This window comes from Falco naumanni, chromosome 12, assembly GCF_017639655.2.
Source record: "Falco naumanni isolate bFalNau1 chromosome 12, bFalNau1.pat, whole genome shotgun sequence".
Taxonomy (NCBI): domain Eukaryota; kingdom Metazoa; phylum Chordata; class Aves; order Falconiformes; family Falconidae; genus Falco; species Falco naumanni.
The window spans coordinates 5,676,728-5,693,840 of NC_054065.1; the positions used below are offsets into that span (position 1 = coordinate 5,676,728).

Genomic DNA, 17,113 nt, shown 5'->3' on the forward strand with positions numbered 1-17,113 from the left:
CACAGACCTGTGCCCCCTTCTCAGGCGTGACACGGTGCATTAGCAGAGGCCAGGGCGTCCTGCCTCGCCCGCCGTGTACGTCCAAGCGGGTCCCCGTTGTCCTCCGCGCTCCGGGCGGGCCGAGAGGGCTGACCCGGACCGCGCTTCGAGGAAGGCAGCTGCTGGGCCCTGGTGGCCCAGGACCAGCCGGGGGAAAGCGAAAGCCCCGGGGAAGGTCCCCGGCCGGAGTGCCCCCCGCCCCCGGCCGAGAGGAGCCCGAGGCCCGGCGCGCCCGGCCCCGCGGCGGTTGCCGCGCCAGCCGCGGCCGGCAGGTGGCGCTGTAGTGCCGCCGGCGCGGCGCGCTGACCTCGGCGCGGGGGAACCTCGGGGGCCGAGCCTGGCGGCGAGGGAGGAGGGGCGGGAGGGAGGGGAGCGGAGCGGGCAGCGCCGCGCGCTCCGTGCCCCTGCGTGCGTGCGTGTGTGTGCGAGGGAGCGGGCGGCGTGTGCGTGCGTGGCGAGCCGGCTGTATATAGAGGATGTGCCGCTGCATGGCTCGCCCCGGCCGCTGCCGCGCCAGGTCCCTCCGCGGGCGGCAGTGAAGCCTCTCGCCCTCGCCGCCTGGGCAGCCGCTGCGCTGCCCGCTCCCGGCGCGCCGAGCCGAGCGCGGCTGCCGGCCTCTCTCCGGGGACCGTTTCCGGCGTCCCTCCCGAGGCGGCCGCCTCCCGCGGCTTCTCCGCTCCGGAGGGGAGCGCGTCAATGCGGTGCAGATGGCCGGGGCACAGCCAGGGGTGCACGCTCTCCAGCTTAAGCCCGTCTGCGTCTCTGACACGCTGAAGAAAGGCATCAAATTCGTAAAGTGGGACGATGTGAGTAAGCTCCCCCCGCGCCTCCCCCGCTTCCCCCGGCCGTGCCCCACACGGGGCAGGGCGGCGGGGGCACGGCGGGGTTATGCAACGCGCAGGGCGCATCGATCGGGCGGGCGGGCTCCGGCACACATGTTGCGGCCGCCCGGGGCCGCCGCCGGCCCGGCCCCGCTCTGCCCGCCAGCGGGAAGCCGCGGTGGGCCGGCCCGCGGGGCGCCGTGCGCTCTCGCCCGGTGTGGGGGGCAGGTGCGGGGCGGCGCGGTTGGGGGCGTCCCCGCCGGGGCTGGGCGCTCGCCCTGCGGAGCCCGAGGCAAGAGGCGTTGTTAAGCCGCCGGCCGTCTGCCGGGCAAACTTTCTCCGAAGGTTCTCCCGGCTCACTTCGCTTGGCCGGTGCGGACTGTGTTGGGCTGGCTCCTTCCGCGAGCCTCTTCCTCTCCTGCCTCCCTTGTTTTATTGTGCGCCTTTCCGCCTCTGTCATCGTAACTAGTTGTTTCAACCTGTTCCCTGTCTGTCTTCTGCCATCTCCTGTTCCCTCCTCCGATTCTTTCTCCTTCCTTCTGGCTCCTGCCCTTCCCGTTGTCAGTCTTTCGGGGGGACTTGTCGAGCCCTGGACCTGTTCTCCCAGGGAGTGCTGTTTGGGTCCCCCGGCTCATTTTCCTTCCTCCGCAAAAGGCGCTCGTCTTTCTTGGCTCATTAGGGCATGAGACTTGCCTCAAAATGATATCCGCTTTCCCCTTACCTTACCACTTGCTGCTTCACAACCCTTTACACTTGTATTGCCTTACATAGGAGAGGAGTGTGGCTTTCACTTCACCTTTGGTAGCACAGCTGTAAGCAGCTGGGATTTCTTTCTTCACTTGCAGGTGATGCCTGGGACTGTTTCAAAGAAAGGTAGCTTTTCTCTGTTTAGCCTTCCTTTCTCACAGAGCGCATAAGTAAGCCTGAGAAGGAAGCAGAAAGAATGAGTCCTCTGCTAGCCCAACTCCCACAATACAACGTTGGGTGATTGCGTTTCACTTGCATGTAGAGGAGCGGTTGCCTCAAAAAGTCTGTCTGTGAGTAGTGTCTGGAGATGGAGGGGCATAATGGGACGTGAGCTGTGGTTGGGAAAGAAGGCAGGCAGCCTGAATGTCAGAAGAATTTGTGAGAATGTGAGGATAACTCATTTTGAGAGCCTTAACACAGCTCTCGTATTTTTGCTGCAAATTCAGCTGTGCTAAAGACATCCACAGCAACAACTGGAAGGACAACAGAGAGAGGGAGAAAGAGAAGTTTGTGTCTAACAACTGTTCTTGTCTTATTACGTATCGCTGTTTTGCCGTTGCTTTCAGCCTGTCCAGCAGGCAAATGTGTGAGCCTGAGCTCTATAAACCTGTGATAAACACTCTCAAGGAGAGGAAGAACACCAAAAAAATGAACAACTTGTAGAGTGAAATTTTGTTTACCGTAAGAAGCCAATACATTTTAAATAAGCTCAGCAACCTGACCTTGTCCGCAGTAGTAAACATTGGCTTGACACTGGTTATTCATGTTCAGGAACTAAGCTTGAATGACTTGCCTGAGAAATGTTTTCCTTCAGTTGGTATTTTCCTTAGTATAGGAAAAGGCAGCATAACCTCAGCCTTGTCATTACAGTTATTGTTTTGTTTTTGGTAAGTTACCAAGAAATTTCCACAGGTATTTGCAGAGGTCAAGCTAACAATGATTTAAGCCTCCAGACTAAAAGTCCAAGCAATCGGGCAGCAGTATAGAATTTTTAGTCTTTTGCTATTTCACGAGTAGTTTATTGCAGACGTAGAATTTGAAGGAGAAGAGGTGTTCTCCATGCACAGTGGATGTTCGGTGGATAACCTGTCCGATACAGACTAATTGGGAAAAAGATTTTCAACTTTAAACCTGAAGGCTTCAGTTAATAAAATATAGCTAAATTCTGGCAAAAGATGTGCATTTCGGGTTAAAGGTGTTACAGTGATATACAGGTATTACCTGGAATGTGTGACTGAGATGAGAAGGAGTCCTGTTGTGTTCAGTGAGCGCTTTCATTAGCAACCTTGTGAAAGTTGATACATGTTTAGCTACACGCTGTGGTGAAGAGTACTAGCATTAACTCATTGTTGACCATGTATTGTGTGTATATGAATGTATTTCCCACCCTCCAGCCCTGTTGTCTTGCCCACAGTGTTTCTGCTCAGAAGTGGAAGCCCCGCAAAATCAAAGATCTTAAGGCATTAAGGATTTGGCACTTTGGCTGTAAGAAGGTCTTTAGTCGAACGCGTGTTTGGAGACTTTGAAAAGTATTTGCCACTGAGTAGCCAGTAACCACTTCAGAGTCTTTGTTTTCTATCAAATTAATCTGCTTGAAAGGTTTTTAAAAATGATTGTTATTAATCTGAACCTCTGTGGTCTGTCATGTAAATAGGCACGCACAAACTCTCTAGTGAAACAATAGGCTGTAATGAGAAATAGTAAACTACAAAATGTAACAGTAAAATAAAATTGACCATAATGAGTACTTTGGCTCTGCTGTGCTAACAGGGCTGTTCGGCAAGTGAGGCTCACATACTGATGTTTATTACGCACCATTTTCCATTTACTGTTTCTGAGTGAGAACAGGATCAGTTCTTCCTCATTGCCTGTGCACTAGGGCAGCATTCGTTCCTGTCCAAAGCATGCCCTTGTAGTACACTTCCCTGCTGTTTTGTTCTACAGTTCAAAGATGGCTCTATTGACTTTGCTTTACATTTCATAAAGCAAAAGGGTGTTTTTGGGGAATGCCTATGACTTGTACTAAGTTTCAGCCCAAAGCAAAATTTTTCCAGCTGAGTTATAAACCACTGAAAAGTAATGTGTGGGGTTTTTTTTGTGTGTGTGCTGGTTTTGTGTGTGTGTGTGTGGTTTTTTTTTTTTTTTTTTTTTTTTAATGGGAATGCTGGAAGGATTTAAACCAGAGCATGAGAGGCGTGTAAGGAATTTCATGGTGTATAGAGTAACAGTTGTTAAAGAATGTATTTGCCAGCTTTTAGAAGGATGCTGCAGCTTGCTGTGCAGAGCAGTCTGGCAAAAGCTGTAGTGATACAGACTTAAAAACCGATCCACTCATGAACTTCTCATCCTGAGATTCTAGTTGCTCTGTGCCTAATTATTAATTCTGAGGCTGCTAATAAGCAGGTGTAGCACTGATGTTATATGGACCTCCTCTCTGAGGGACAGCAGTAATAAGCCTCATCCTGTGCCTGCCAGCCCTGTGATGATGATCCATTCAGATAGAGAAACACCTTGCCTGAGCTTTGAGAGGAGAGGAAGAGGTTACATCAACCGCTCAAGATCTCATGCAGGCAGGCGGAAGGCAAGCAACTCAAGAGGCTTGAAATTCCATTTCCTCTGTGGATTGTCTTCAGTTTCTAAATTGGGATAGAGTTAGGATCAATTAAAAAGTTCTGGCTTTGCAAGACAAGACATACTTTCGTGCATTGGGTTTGGATATAATATTGTTTACGCTATGCAATGCCTAATACAGTCTATTCACAAATTCTTCTTTTCCTCATGAAGTTTTTGTTTTATTCTGTAACAGTATTACAGGTTGGAAAACAAATTTTAGAATTGGCTCTTGTTCTTGATGTGTAGATTGGATTCACAAGGCACTGAATAGAAATAGCTGACATTTGAATAGGTGAAAGATAAAAGTGACTCATTGCTTAGATATTTGTTCTGTGGATGTATGTGTGTCTGCTTTAAGATGCTAGTTGGCTGAGCGCTTGCTTCTTCAATGTTTCTTCGTGCTGCCTTCAGTTGAGCCTTTATAATCACTTCTCCCTTACTACTGGAAGGAGACTGGGTGTCATAAGTACTGCTCTGGTATTTGAACAGATGCACTTTCATTATTCTTAGAGAGAAGCAATAGCTGTGAGAGAGAGGGAAGGCTTAAAGAAGAACTGACTTGATCCGCTTTGCTGTAGTGAAACCCAGGTTATAATAGCTCTTCCCAATGAGAGTTTTAAAACAGTTTAATAATACATAAATAAAAAGAGTGCAGTTAAGCCCACGGGCGAGGCTTTTTTGTAGGGGGTAAAACTTAATGTAGCAGAATGTGTTGCTAGCTGAGAAGGTTAATGAAACCTGAGTCTAAAGGGCAACTTCTCTCAGGACTGATCTGACGTCTGAAGGGGCTGAAACCTGCCTTGGCTGTCTTTGTTTTTCCTTTATTTTTCTCTGGCCTGTAGTGGGAACAAGATAAGATGTAACTGAGTTAACAAATAGCTCAACAGCTAGAGCACAGCTGAACTGATGTTTTCTAAGAGCAGTAATTGGCACACTGAAGCAAGTTAGTATGATGGGGTATATTAAAAAATAGATTTGTTTTCAGTTCTTGCTTAAAGGCTTTCTTCTCTTCCCTAGTGATAATACATACTTTGCATAAAGAATTTGACTGGTCTCTCTCTGGCATACATTGTTTACTTTTACTTGCAGGTTAACTGTATCAGTAAGTAAATGTAACTCTACCTAAATAAACTAAGGGATATCATTCCAATTTTATAGTCATATATTTTTTTCCTAATATTTAGCTACTGAAACAAACCTTCTGAGAGGTAGCGTTGTTTAGTGGATACAGCACTTCACCAGGTGTTCCAGTGAGCAGCAAAAGTGAAGTCTTTTAAATTCTGTTTTAATGCCTTTCTCTTAGAGCATCTCTTCATCTTTATAATACATATTTGAGCTCAGATGGTGAGTCTATGTAAAGTTTTCAGACTTCTTTGTTTAGAAGCTTTTAAAGAAGACTTTCAGGAGTATGAGATAAATCTCCTTTAGCTTTAGCAGTAAATATAACATCAGAGTATCATTATTATGGATAAGTTGAGATCAAACAAAGAAAAAACCTGGACATTTTCAGAAGTGATTTTAAGATGCTGATGCTGAAGTTACTTGTTTTTTTTCCCTGCCTTTTTTCTTTTTTGTTTTGTTTTTAAACTCTGCACAAGTCTTAACTACAGTAGGTTGCTGAAGCCATGAAAAATGAACAACCATTGTTCTGTGTGTATAAAACTAAAATGATAAACTGAAAAGAGTTTATTTTTTTGGAATGTTTTCAGTCTGGAGAGAAGTTAGTCCAGCATTCTAGAGTTTTTGTTATGTTTTTCTTTTTTTGCTAATCTTTCTGTAGTGCACAAGTATCAGCTCTGCGCTACATAAAAAATATTTTATCTAAATGAGTAGAAGTTGTGGTTTCGGTCTTTTGCAATAAAGGAGAGTAGTCAGATTGAGTTTAAAATTTCTCAGCAGTTAACCTTTAGTAAAGGGGAAAGCCTGAACCTGGTTATCTCCATTGGAAAGCTCTTGCTAACTTAGTTTGGGACGAAAAAAGATTTGGATCCCCTGCAGAATGGTTAGATGCCTACCTTGGAAGATGGGGTGAAGACTTTACATGTTTAAGTCACATATAACATCTGTGTTATTGTAGCATCTGAGCCCTTTGGAGTATTGGTAGATACTAGGGAAACTGAAAACCAGAAAACAGCTCTTAAGGAAATAAGGAATTCTTTGTGAAAGGGAAGCTACCAGTGAATTCAAGTTGTGCACTGTAGGCTTTTTCACTTTAATATTTGAATGCTCAAGACCTTTCTTTTTTTTTTTTTTAACAAAGGCTGTATTGAAATAGAGAACTAACTCATCACTATGGAGTCTTTTAACTACTGTAAAGTAAATGCTTCATAAGCATTTTTCAATTTATTTTCAAAAGACCCATTAGGTGACAAAATGTGTTCTCAATTCTAGGTATGTAGGTCCAAATGAAGAGCCCAACATAAAAACCTACTAATTTTTAATCTGCGATTAGAGACGTTGGACCTAATTTTCAGATTGCATAGCACCATACAGTCAGATGTTCAGAATGCCTCCCCAGTGATTTCGGATGAATTTGGGCTCAGTGTATCTGAAAATTAGAAAATGGAATGTGGCTTTCCAGTACCTAAAGGGGGCCTACAGGAAAACTGGAGAAGGACTTGTGATGAGGGCATGTAGTGACAGGCCAGGGGGGTATGGCTTTAAACTGAAGAGGGTAGATTTACATTAGATATTAGGAAGAAATTTGTCACTGTGAGGATGGTGAGGCACTGGCACAGGCTGTACAGAGAAGCTGTGGCTGCCCCATCACTGGAAGTGTTCAAGGCCAGGCTGGACGGAGCTTGGAGCAACCTGGCCCGTGGCAGTGGAGTGGAATCTAGATGATCTTTAAGGTCCCTTCTAACCCGAACCATTCTATGATTCTATGAAATACAGTTCCAGTATCCCCTCAAAATCAGAATACAGCATTTATGCCCATGAGCAGACTGGTTTAAAAGATTTGTTTGGCATCATGTAAGAACTCTGCAGTGGAGATAAAAGTTTTCCTGGTTGGCATTTGGCTACTTCTGCTATAGAGTTCTCCCTTCATTCCTTTTTTTCGTGATCGCATACTTAGCAGCATCTGCAACAAACCAAGGACTCTTGCAGACAAATCAAGACTACGTGTGGTAAGGCTATAATTAGCCCAAGAGTGTGGAGATCCTGATAGACAAGGCAGGGTAGTCTGCTTCTGAGAAACGAGTTCTGCTCAGGGTGGCTCTCTTAAACTTGCAGGAAGTTAGTCTTTAATTAGCAGAATGATGCCTTCTGTCCTGTCATGCCATCACCGAAGTTCCTCCATGGTTTGACCAGTCTCGTAGTGAAGAATATTTTCCTGGATGTTCCTATTGAATAAGAGGAGTTTCATTTTATGGGTCCTGCAAACTCAATTCCCTTTTTTTTTTTTTTTTTTTTTTTTTTTGTCCTGGTTCCAAACTCCAGCACTTATTGCACCTTCTCCAATAGTTCCTTTTTGCAATCTGTTCCTTTATTTCTTTACACAGCAGATTGGGTTCTTCTGCCTTCAGTAAAAGAGGATATCTTTACTTTTCTGGATTATTTCAGGGGTTCATTGCAAACCTGGGGGATGGGTACTGTCTCCCTCTCACTCATGGTTCAGCTGTCAGCCTGAAGTAATTCATAGTGCTAATTGTTTGGTTAATCCTGCTTAGTTTCAGTCTGAGTATGCCCAGTGTATTACGGTATTATAACAGCTAATATATCTGCTGCCCATGTGTAAACTGTGTTTTTTCTGTTCCTTCTCCTTTGCTCCTTCTTGACTCCCCCATGCCTATAATCCCCTTGGCTTGTGGGGTGGCAAGAAAATCCTTTGCAGGGACTCTCCCCACACCTTCTCTGCAGCCTTACATCCTTGCTCGCCCAGCATTCAAGCCCTTTTGCCAAAGTGAAAGAAAAGTTGCAGAATATTTTGCCTCTGCCAGAAACAATCTGTATTTCTTAGCTTTGTGTTTGGAAGCATTTTGGCAGAAATTTTTCAGGAGAAGGTTCAAGCAAATGAAATAATGATGTGTGTAAAAGTTGTCAGGTTATATTTGGGGATGTTCAATGTCTCTAAAAACCTGAGGCAAAACTAGGAAACAACGGTTTGGCTTAATAAGGCGGTGCTGTGAGCCCCATCTGTTGTAAGAGCTGAAGATAAAGGCTGGTCTGCTTTCCTTTTTAAAATCTGTTGATGTGAATTTTGACTGCAGCTGCTTCTAAGAAACATCATTATCTGTATATGATTTATTAAAATGCATACTCATCTGACTCTTGGTCTTGCTAGTTGACAAAGCACATGTAGATTTTCATTCCCCTGTAGGAATTTTTCATCTATGGCAGGATTGACCCGATATTTGCATTGCAGGCACGCTAGTCCCAGCCTGTGTTATTCTCTGATGATTTTAACATTGAACTGTGCTTGGCACAAAACAGAGTGTCAATAGTGTTACGCCCTTGTTTTAATACATACTGAATAAAGTACAGAAAGTTCTGGGAGCAAGGGCCAAAGCCTGGGACGTAGGTGGCAGAGCGGTGCACCCTGATGTGTAGCGGTTCTTTCTCACCTCACGTCTCTTCAGGCCTTCCCAGTGATGGTTGAGGGGTAGGGCAGAAGGCTGTCTTTTGTGGCTGGATGTGTAGCCTGGTTGTGGGGGTGCTCTGAGGATTTGGAAGTAGGGGCATATGGTTGGAAAGTAACTAAACCAAAGTTTCCACCCTCTTTACTGTTTGGCTTTGTATAATAGTCTTTGTTAGTCAGTAGTATTAATATGGAGGTGGCACTTTTGTTTGCTAATGTTAGATGCAGTCTATGGGACCCACACTTAAAATCAAACCTTGAAATGGTTACCTGGTGGGCACTTAAATATGGATTTGTCCATTGATCTTTTATGCCGGTGTTTTGCTGTGCCTGGTTGGTAAGGACCCCAAAGTTCTCTGTGGCACTTTGTGGGCCTAAAATTGAAGCCTCTTTGTTTAGAAGTATAAAATAAAGTATATTGCTAATGCAGAATCTGAGATTGTACAGCCAATTAGGAGGCAACTTAATGGAATAAGTATAGAACAACCACATTACTCATTTGAGGCTGTGGGATTGGAGGAAAGTAGAGAATTGTCCCAAAAAAAGTCAACAAATTAAAAAGGTGGGGGGCTTTTAAAGGTGAAATTAAAAGCCCTTTAGAAAAAATATTCACTGAAGTTTAGACTGGTATGATATGCAGCATGCTGAGACTGCCAGGTTAGGGCCACTCTAAGTTTCTTTTATTCAAGGAATTTGCAATAGCAATCTGTTGGAAACCAAGCCACAGCTTGGCACGAACACCCATGGGTGGCATTTAAAAAGCCTGATAACCCACGATCATTTGCATCATTGACTGGGACACTTCCTTTTTCTTCTTCCTCTCCATTTTCTGGTTACAGCTGATTTTTCCCTTGGTCACCTCCTCCTCCTCCTTTTTTTTTTTTTTTTTTTTTTATATCCTTCGAAGTGTTCCAAGAATCTGGGGCTCTTACCTGAAGAGCTGCTTGCTTTGTTGACATCCAGAGGATCATAAGAGCTAGGCCCCTACTAGATATTTATGTGTTAATTTCCAAACCTGTCAGCTTTAGAGATGTACAACGCTGACATTTTTTCCTCCCCTCTGTTTTATTCTCATGTTTTGGATCTGAGGGGATTTAAGTGTCAGTTTCCTATTTCCTTGCCCTTCAAGTTTTGTTTGGGGTTCCATGTCTCCCCCTCCCTGCCCCCTGCTTTTTATCTGTTGTGTCCTGTCTGTTACCCTTTTCTTCGGGGTTTCGTGTAGTTGATAAATCTTTTCAGGAGAGTTATGAGATAGGTCAGCTCTTTTGGGTGTGGAAATTAAATTAGTGGGCTTCAAGATGCTCTCATGAATGACTGCAGGTGTGTCTTCTAGGTAATAAACCACAGATATTCCCATAGAGTACAATAGTTTTTGTAAATAAATGTACCAGGCAATTGTAATTTGAAACAAGTTTCTATTTCAGAGCCTTGAACTACTCTTCTTGTATGTATATTGTATAAAGGGTTTTTCGTGTATCTTTTTGATTGTTGCCTGCCTTTCAAGCCCTGACTGGAGAGCAGGAGAAAAGCAACAGACCTGTTCCATGTAACAAAGGGCTCCGCATTAATCTGGGGTGGGGAGAAGGACTTGCGGAGCGGACTAGAGAAGTTTATTTCCATTCCTTCAGAGCTAAGGAGTATGGCTTTTAGTGGCTTGCAGAATATATAATACATTGTGCATGTGACTTTTATTGCTGATGCTGTGTGGAAGAGTTCCTAAGACCTGTGACATTTTTCTCAGATCCTACATTTTTATACAGGATGGGGTTGTCGTGTTAATAAGCACATTGATTGTGCTATGCTTAATGTCAGAGTAGGGTAGTTAACTTAGAAAAGAGGCATAATGTACAACAGCCTCTTTTTTGATTAAAAAAATCCCCTACAACCAACTTCCTGGAGCACAGAGGATCTTAAATTAAGACTCATCATCCCTGTCATGATGAGGTTTCCTTTATGTCACCTAATAGGTATTGAAGACTCCACTCATCCTTTGCTCTTTTTGAGTCTGATTATAGTCAATGTTTTACAACCTGCATCTGAAAAATTATTACTTTCATAGCTGTTCATCATCAGCAAAGGCAAATCCAAACAGCTTTTGGGTTGAAACAACTGATTTGAAATGATTAACCAGCAAAATTGATCAATCCCAGACATAATTGCTTCACACTTGCCTGTTACCCATTGCTTCCTTCTCCACACCTCTCCGCCCCGGCCCGCCATAAAAGGTGTGTATCTCATCCAAAGGCATGACACTTAAGTCTTTTTCTTTCCCCATTTTACATGTTTACATACAGGCTGCATGGGACATAATGAAATAAGCTAAAAAAGGAGAGTGTTATCTCCAGAGCAGATTTTTTTTTTTCTTTCTCTTTTTGAATGGCAGAGGTTTAAGAATACTTTTGTAGGAGCTTGTGGATATAGACAGCCAGTCAGCATCTCTTCGGGGCCTAGCATATTTTAAAACATAAATTTGCCTGTTGCACTCAAACAATACCCGACTCTCAGGTGTACAAGATGCAAGAAGTTATGGAGAAACACGGGAAAAAATAGATGATACAAATTTTGTATGTCTGTTCCCTTAGGGGAAGTGCATACAACACTTTTCTTGTAATAAAGGGAAAAAAACATTGGTGGCATTTTGTGAACGAGCTCAGATCCCAGCTAGGATGTTCCCATAGCACTGCTGGGCATTGGTTCAGCTGCACTTGTTCCCAGCCTCTGAAAGCTTACGTGATACCTGTTTGGGTATTGGTGTACCTGTGGCACAGTTAATCCTCAGTCCAGATCTTCCAATTACAAAGGGAACTTTTACACTCATTTAAGGGTTTGATCTTGTATTTCTTCTTAGTTCAGAACTTGCTCTTCTATTTGTATTTCTGTGGTGGATAAAAATATGCTTCATGCTTGACTTAATTTTATTCTTCTACTTGTTTCCCTGCAGGCTTCTGACCAGTACTGGGCCTGTCACTTAGCTTCTCTGGGTCTTGCTTTTTCTAGCTGTAAACTGGGAATAATTCAGCCTCCCTGTTTCATGAATGCCCGTTGCTGAGAGTTCTGTATTCCATCACAAAGGACTGTATTGGTGATATAATGTAAACAAGTGTTATTTTCTTGCATCAGAAATGGCACTTGCATAAGTTTTTATTTATTTATGATAATGTCGCTCATCAACTTTATTTGCACTTAAAAAACCCCCACACTTGAATATGTTTGATTTACATTTGAACCTATTGGAACCCATTTATTTGCTTAAAGGAATACAAACTGACCTCACACATTGCTGCTTTTGAAATAGGTGAATGCTACAGCTGTAAAATACTTGTAACACTGTAACAGAAATACACAACCTTTTTTTGAGGAGGAATTGTGTGTTTAGCCTGGATTCCTGTGGAGATAAAACTTAGGCATTTTTTCTGGTCTGCCTGGCTTCCTCCTTCTTTCTGTGCTCCCTCCATAACTTTTAAATCGAGTTTGGCAAACAGGTAGAGGTCTCAAGACAACAGCATTTTTTACAGATGTCGTGAAATATAGTAGAGGAAATGGAGAAGAAATCCTATTAGGACCAGGCTGCACTGATGCCAATTACAGTTAGGTACCAGGGAATCCTGATGGGCGAGAGATACAGTGTATGCCCACCTGTGGAAAAGGCTTCAGTTAGTGCTTGGATCTCTCAAGTCAGGTACCTGCGGTCAGTCAGAAGGCACAGATATGTAGGTAACTATGCTGCCTTACTTATTGTACTTAAAAATGTGCTTGGTTTTAAGTGACCTGAGCTATGGATGTTACCATAGTAGACAGGTTTTCAACTGATTGTGAGGTGAGGTGGAATACACATACTCCCATTACGAAAATGTTTGTAGTTTGATTGTAGAAAAAATTGAAAAATACTAATGGAAAGTAATTGACAAAAGTCTTAATGTAGTGGGTGCTACTCTGGCTTTTCTAGGCAAATTCAGTCTTTGTTAAAGCAAAGCTTATTATAGGCATTTAGCTCTGGTCTGTATCAGAAGGTTAATCTGGGTTAGGGTGGGCAGTGGACTTCTGATAACTATAGTACTTTGCTGTGTGGGCTCTAGTTTCACGGTTAGTGTGTTATGTCTGTTTAACTTCAACTTCCAGCTTTTCTGGAGTAATTCCGTGTGTCGACAAGCCTGGAGTTATTTAGCGCTGTCTTCTCAGTAATGAAAATACGGTATGTCAGAAAAATGGAGATTAGGCAGGTGATAGTAAATTGTTTTAGTGACATCTAGCTAGTGATACCTTCAGGGTAATTTCTAGATGTTGCAGTTCATTAACATGGGTGGCAAAGCAGCTTATGCATAATTATGTGTTCTGTGTGTTGACATGGATTTTCTGTTTATCCTCTTTTTCTTCCAGGACTCCACTGTTGTGACTCCAATTATTCTCAGAACAGACCCACAGGGATTTTTCTTTTACTGGACAGATCAAAATAAGGTAAGAGAAAAGCTTTGTGCTCTGAAATGGTTCTTTCTGTTGTCTGTGGTGTAATGGGCAGGAGTCAGGAGGCTTTGCATGCCAGTCCTGGCACACCAGACAAGTATTGCATCAACACATGTTCCTCTGCTCTTCTGGGGAGCAAATACAACAATCCTGTGGCTTTTCCCTGGCGCACAGGCCATGGGGAGATGCATGGAAGGTTTGGTAAATTCCAACCATGCTAATTATGTGATGGGCAGTGAGGTGTATAATTGTCCTGGTTTGCAGGCAAGGATCTTTGGGATGCTGTTGTGGTTCATGGTTACCTTGCCTTCTGTGCACTGAGGGTTTTGGCTGTGGTGCACAGCAGATCGAGAATTCCCAGAGGCCAGAGCTCCCTTTTAATTCTTCCTCCTGAACTGCTGCATGCTCCCTGGCGATGCCTGGTGGGCCACGTCACTAAGTTCTTACTAATCCTCACTGGACACTTACTTTCTTTAAAAACATTCTGATATGCTTAGATCACCGTTATGGCTGGGGAGCTCTTGGGAAAGCTCATGGCCTGAATCATTGCTGTTACTCCAGTTTCACATCCGTGTCGCCCCTTGAAATCAGCACTGTCATGTTTCCAGCTGTTGGAGACTGTGGAGCTGCACTGGCCTGAAAGAGTATTGGTACCCTGAGTGATTGGGTGCAGTTTGTTTCATATACTATATCAGACACATATTAGAAAATTATTGTTGCAGTTGTTACAGCAAAATATGGTATCAAAACTAGGAAGTGAACGAGTTCCTCCCTTTTTTTACAGGTGAATTTTCAAGTACTTAAGTGCTTTTACCAGTTCCCTGTTGAGAATGGTGTTAGAACTTGGTAGTGCTTGAGCTTTGGCCTTGTGTTGGAGTATATGCCAAAATGACTAAACACGTAGTATTCTGGCTATGGAAACCTGGTTTACCAGTTGCGTAGCTGTTTTCCAGGAGTTCCTGGTGATTTTGTGTCTTTAGATACCAGTGTAAAAATTCCTCGAGGAGGTAGCAACCATTAAATGTGCAAACTGAACAGGCAATTTGCTATTACATTAGATCATATTTATCTTGCTATGTTTGCATTTTAGAGGAGGTGGAGCACAGTTTTGAGTCAGTGTATTTAGAAATCATATTACGGAGTTAAAATAAAAATCCTGCCTTTGCTTGTGCTTGTACAAGGTTGTGATGGGTAATAGCAGGTTCGTCTGATGACAGACCAGAGTTGTTAAATTACTGCCCGAAGAAGCAAAGTGAATATCCTCAGAAGTTGAAGGCTATGACTAATTTACACCAAACCAGAAAAATAACAGCAAACTTTGTAATAATAAATGGAAAGCCAGAGCTGATTGAAGAGTTTATTTCACTTTTAATATGTTTGGCACTAAGACCTCCTTCAGTTTCCTACTGTTGTCTGTAAAAACAATGTCTTGAAGCAATTCTGTGAAGAATAGCTATTTATAGAATTGTTGTTCTCATATTCATGAAAAAATTTATTTATAATGCTCAGAGCATTTTTTTTGAAGGTTGGGTATTTGTTCAAGAGACATAAGTGTCAGTTTGATTTTTAAACTTGCAAATCAAACCTCTGTAAAGGGCAACAAGAGGGATTTTTTCTGGTTAATAATTCATGACAACTAGGTGAAGCGTGTTTCTAAACCTCATCCTAGCAGTGTCTATTTAAAGAAAGTAAATATATTCCTATTGAGGTGCTGACAGTGCAAGGACCAGGAAAGAAATGCCACTTTCTGCCTTTGCAGAGAATGGTTGGGTTCATGTTTATTGTGAAATTACAAATATGTTTAAAAATACAGGAAATTATCTTCATTTCCTTTCCTTTGTGTAAAGTGATCCTGTGATGACAGTGGAACTAAGTGAAGAAATAATATCAGGACAATACAACCTCGAAGTGATTGCTCTTTCTTCCCCCTGCCCCCAGTTATAACTTTTTTAACAATTGCTTTTGTCATAACCAGGGTCTGTTATTTTCAGTGTATGGAAGGATAGGCCCCGCTAAACAAAGCGATGAACAGAGAAGCCTGCCTGCCAGCATCCTCGGTCAGACACATTTTCCTGGGAGCTGACCACCAAGACGTGTGGAGATGAGGCATGAGTAGCAGTCATCTTTATAGCCATATGACTGTCCTGTTTGCCAGTCACTGTGCAAAGTGGTAAATTGCCTCCTGGTTAATGGTATGGTTTTGAATTGGGAATCTGGCTCCTTTGGTTGCTATTGCCTTACCAGTAAGGTTACACAAAAATTACATTAATTGCTGGGGAGTTGTGTGTGGGGGAACAAAATAAAAAAAACCCGCTCCCCTATGCTAAATTTTTATTTTGCTTAGGCAACTGGCGGATGCAGCTCTGCAGCTTTCTCTGACTCGTTGGCTGGTTGAGCTGCTTCTTCTGTTGTTTTCTTGTTCCCTTTTCTGTTTCCCTTCTGTTGCACAGGAAGGTAAATAATAAGTAGGGTCTGCTGTCTAGCAGTATATCTGGACAGTCTTTTAGATTGCCCTTGGTGTAGGCAGAGCTCAAAGTTCCTGGTAAAGCTGCACGTTCAGGGCAGCCCTCCATCGGTGTCACTGATGCAATCTTGTAGGTCTCCATGAATTAGCAATCCTGGTAGGGTTTGCAGCCCTGTCAGTGAGTGTGAATAATGCTGGAGTCAAACAGGTGATGGGTCAAAAAGGCTGCCAATAAAGTAATTCTTACCAAGAAGTTCTATATATGTGACTAGTGAGGACTCTTAACTTGCTGTCCCCTGTAGCTTTCCTATAAATAAATTAGTAGGGAATTTCATAGTTTGCTTTCAGAAGCCGTATACTCTTAAATAATTGTTCTAGGTCTGTAGTTTCAGTCCCATGAAGACCCATGGCGCTTACATTATGCCACGTGTGAAAAGACTGTAAAGGATGGCCATTCTTGTGGTGTATCAATGGCAGCTGGGCCTAGCAGAGCCACCTTCTCATCATTTACTTCTAAGAGCTGGAACAGAACTTTGAAAGAAGACAAGCTACAGAGGAGGAAAGCCTCCAGAAGCCTGCTTTGCAGCAGAGTGGCCATCTGACAACTTACAGGCAAGGCAAACAGTAAACTAATTGCTCAAGACTCCTTCAATGCAAAAGCGATATCCATGTGCCTTATTGTAAAATGGTTTGGATTGGACGGGACCTTGAAGATCATCTAGTTCTAACACCCCGTCATGGGCAGGGACACCTTTCCCTAGGCAAGATTGCTCAAAGTTTCTTCATGACTGTGTGATTTGACCATTTAATTATGGGCTGGCTCTGATGTGTCCTGCCAGGTACCCAGGTCCGGTGCAAGTGCTTTTGGACATTAACAAGAGCCGTGTTAAACAGTGATCGATCAGACTTCTCTGTTTGAATGACTTTATCAGCGAAGTAAACAATAGCGTAGGATAAAAGTTCTTACTCGTTCTTCTGACCATGTGCCATTTCTCTTTGATTTTTACGAGCTTGCTTCACCTTTGCTGCACATCCTAACATGGTCATAGCTGCAGTGAAGGTCTGTTAAGCAAGTTCATTTAAGCTCTTATCTTACAACTTGGTGATAATGTGGTATCCTGCAGTTTGACATGCTTACTGTGTATTTGCGTATTGAAGTATATTTTGCTGTCCAGTAAAGGTAACAATTCAGAACAGTCATACATAGCATTTTCCTATTTTCTGATAACAAGATATATAAAGCCTTTTGTTTTAAACAGATGGCAGAACAGCTTTCTGATTTTAATTGTATTTTTCAGTATGAAATTCTTTTGTTGCCGAAGGTTCCGGAATATTTTCTTCATCTGTATGCAGAGTGCTGGCTGATTTCATATGATTACTTGAAGGATT

The 17,113-nt window shown here is 43.1% G+C and overlaps 1 protein-coding gene across 4 annotated transcripts in view; it reads left to right on the forward strand.

Annotated features, from left to right (window-relative positions):
• Positions 1-426: 426 nt before the first annotated feature.
• The window catches only part of PLCB1 (phospholipase C beta 1), a 401,184-nt gene continuing 384,497 nt past the window's right edge, over positions 427-17,113 (forward strand). For all 4 annotated transcript variants that reach the window (XM_040611965.1, XM_040611966.1, XM_040611967.1 and 1 more), the window contains exons 1-2: positions 427-845; positions 13,177-13,254. In XM_040611965.1, coding sequence (XP_040467899.1) covers positions 747-845; positions 13,177-13,254 — 177 coding nt within the window. In that variant the 5' untranslated portion in view covers positions 427-746. The remainder of the gene's footprint in view (positions 846-13,176; positions 13,255-17,113) is intronic.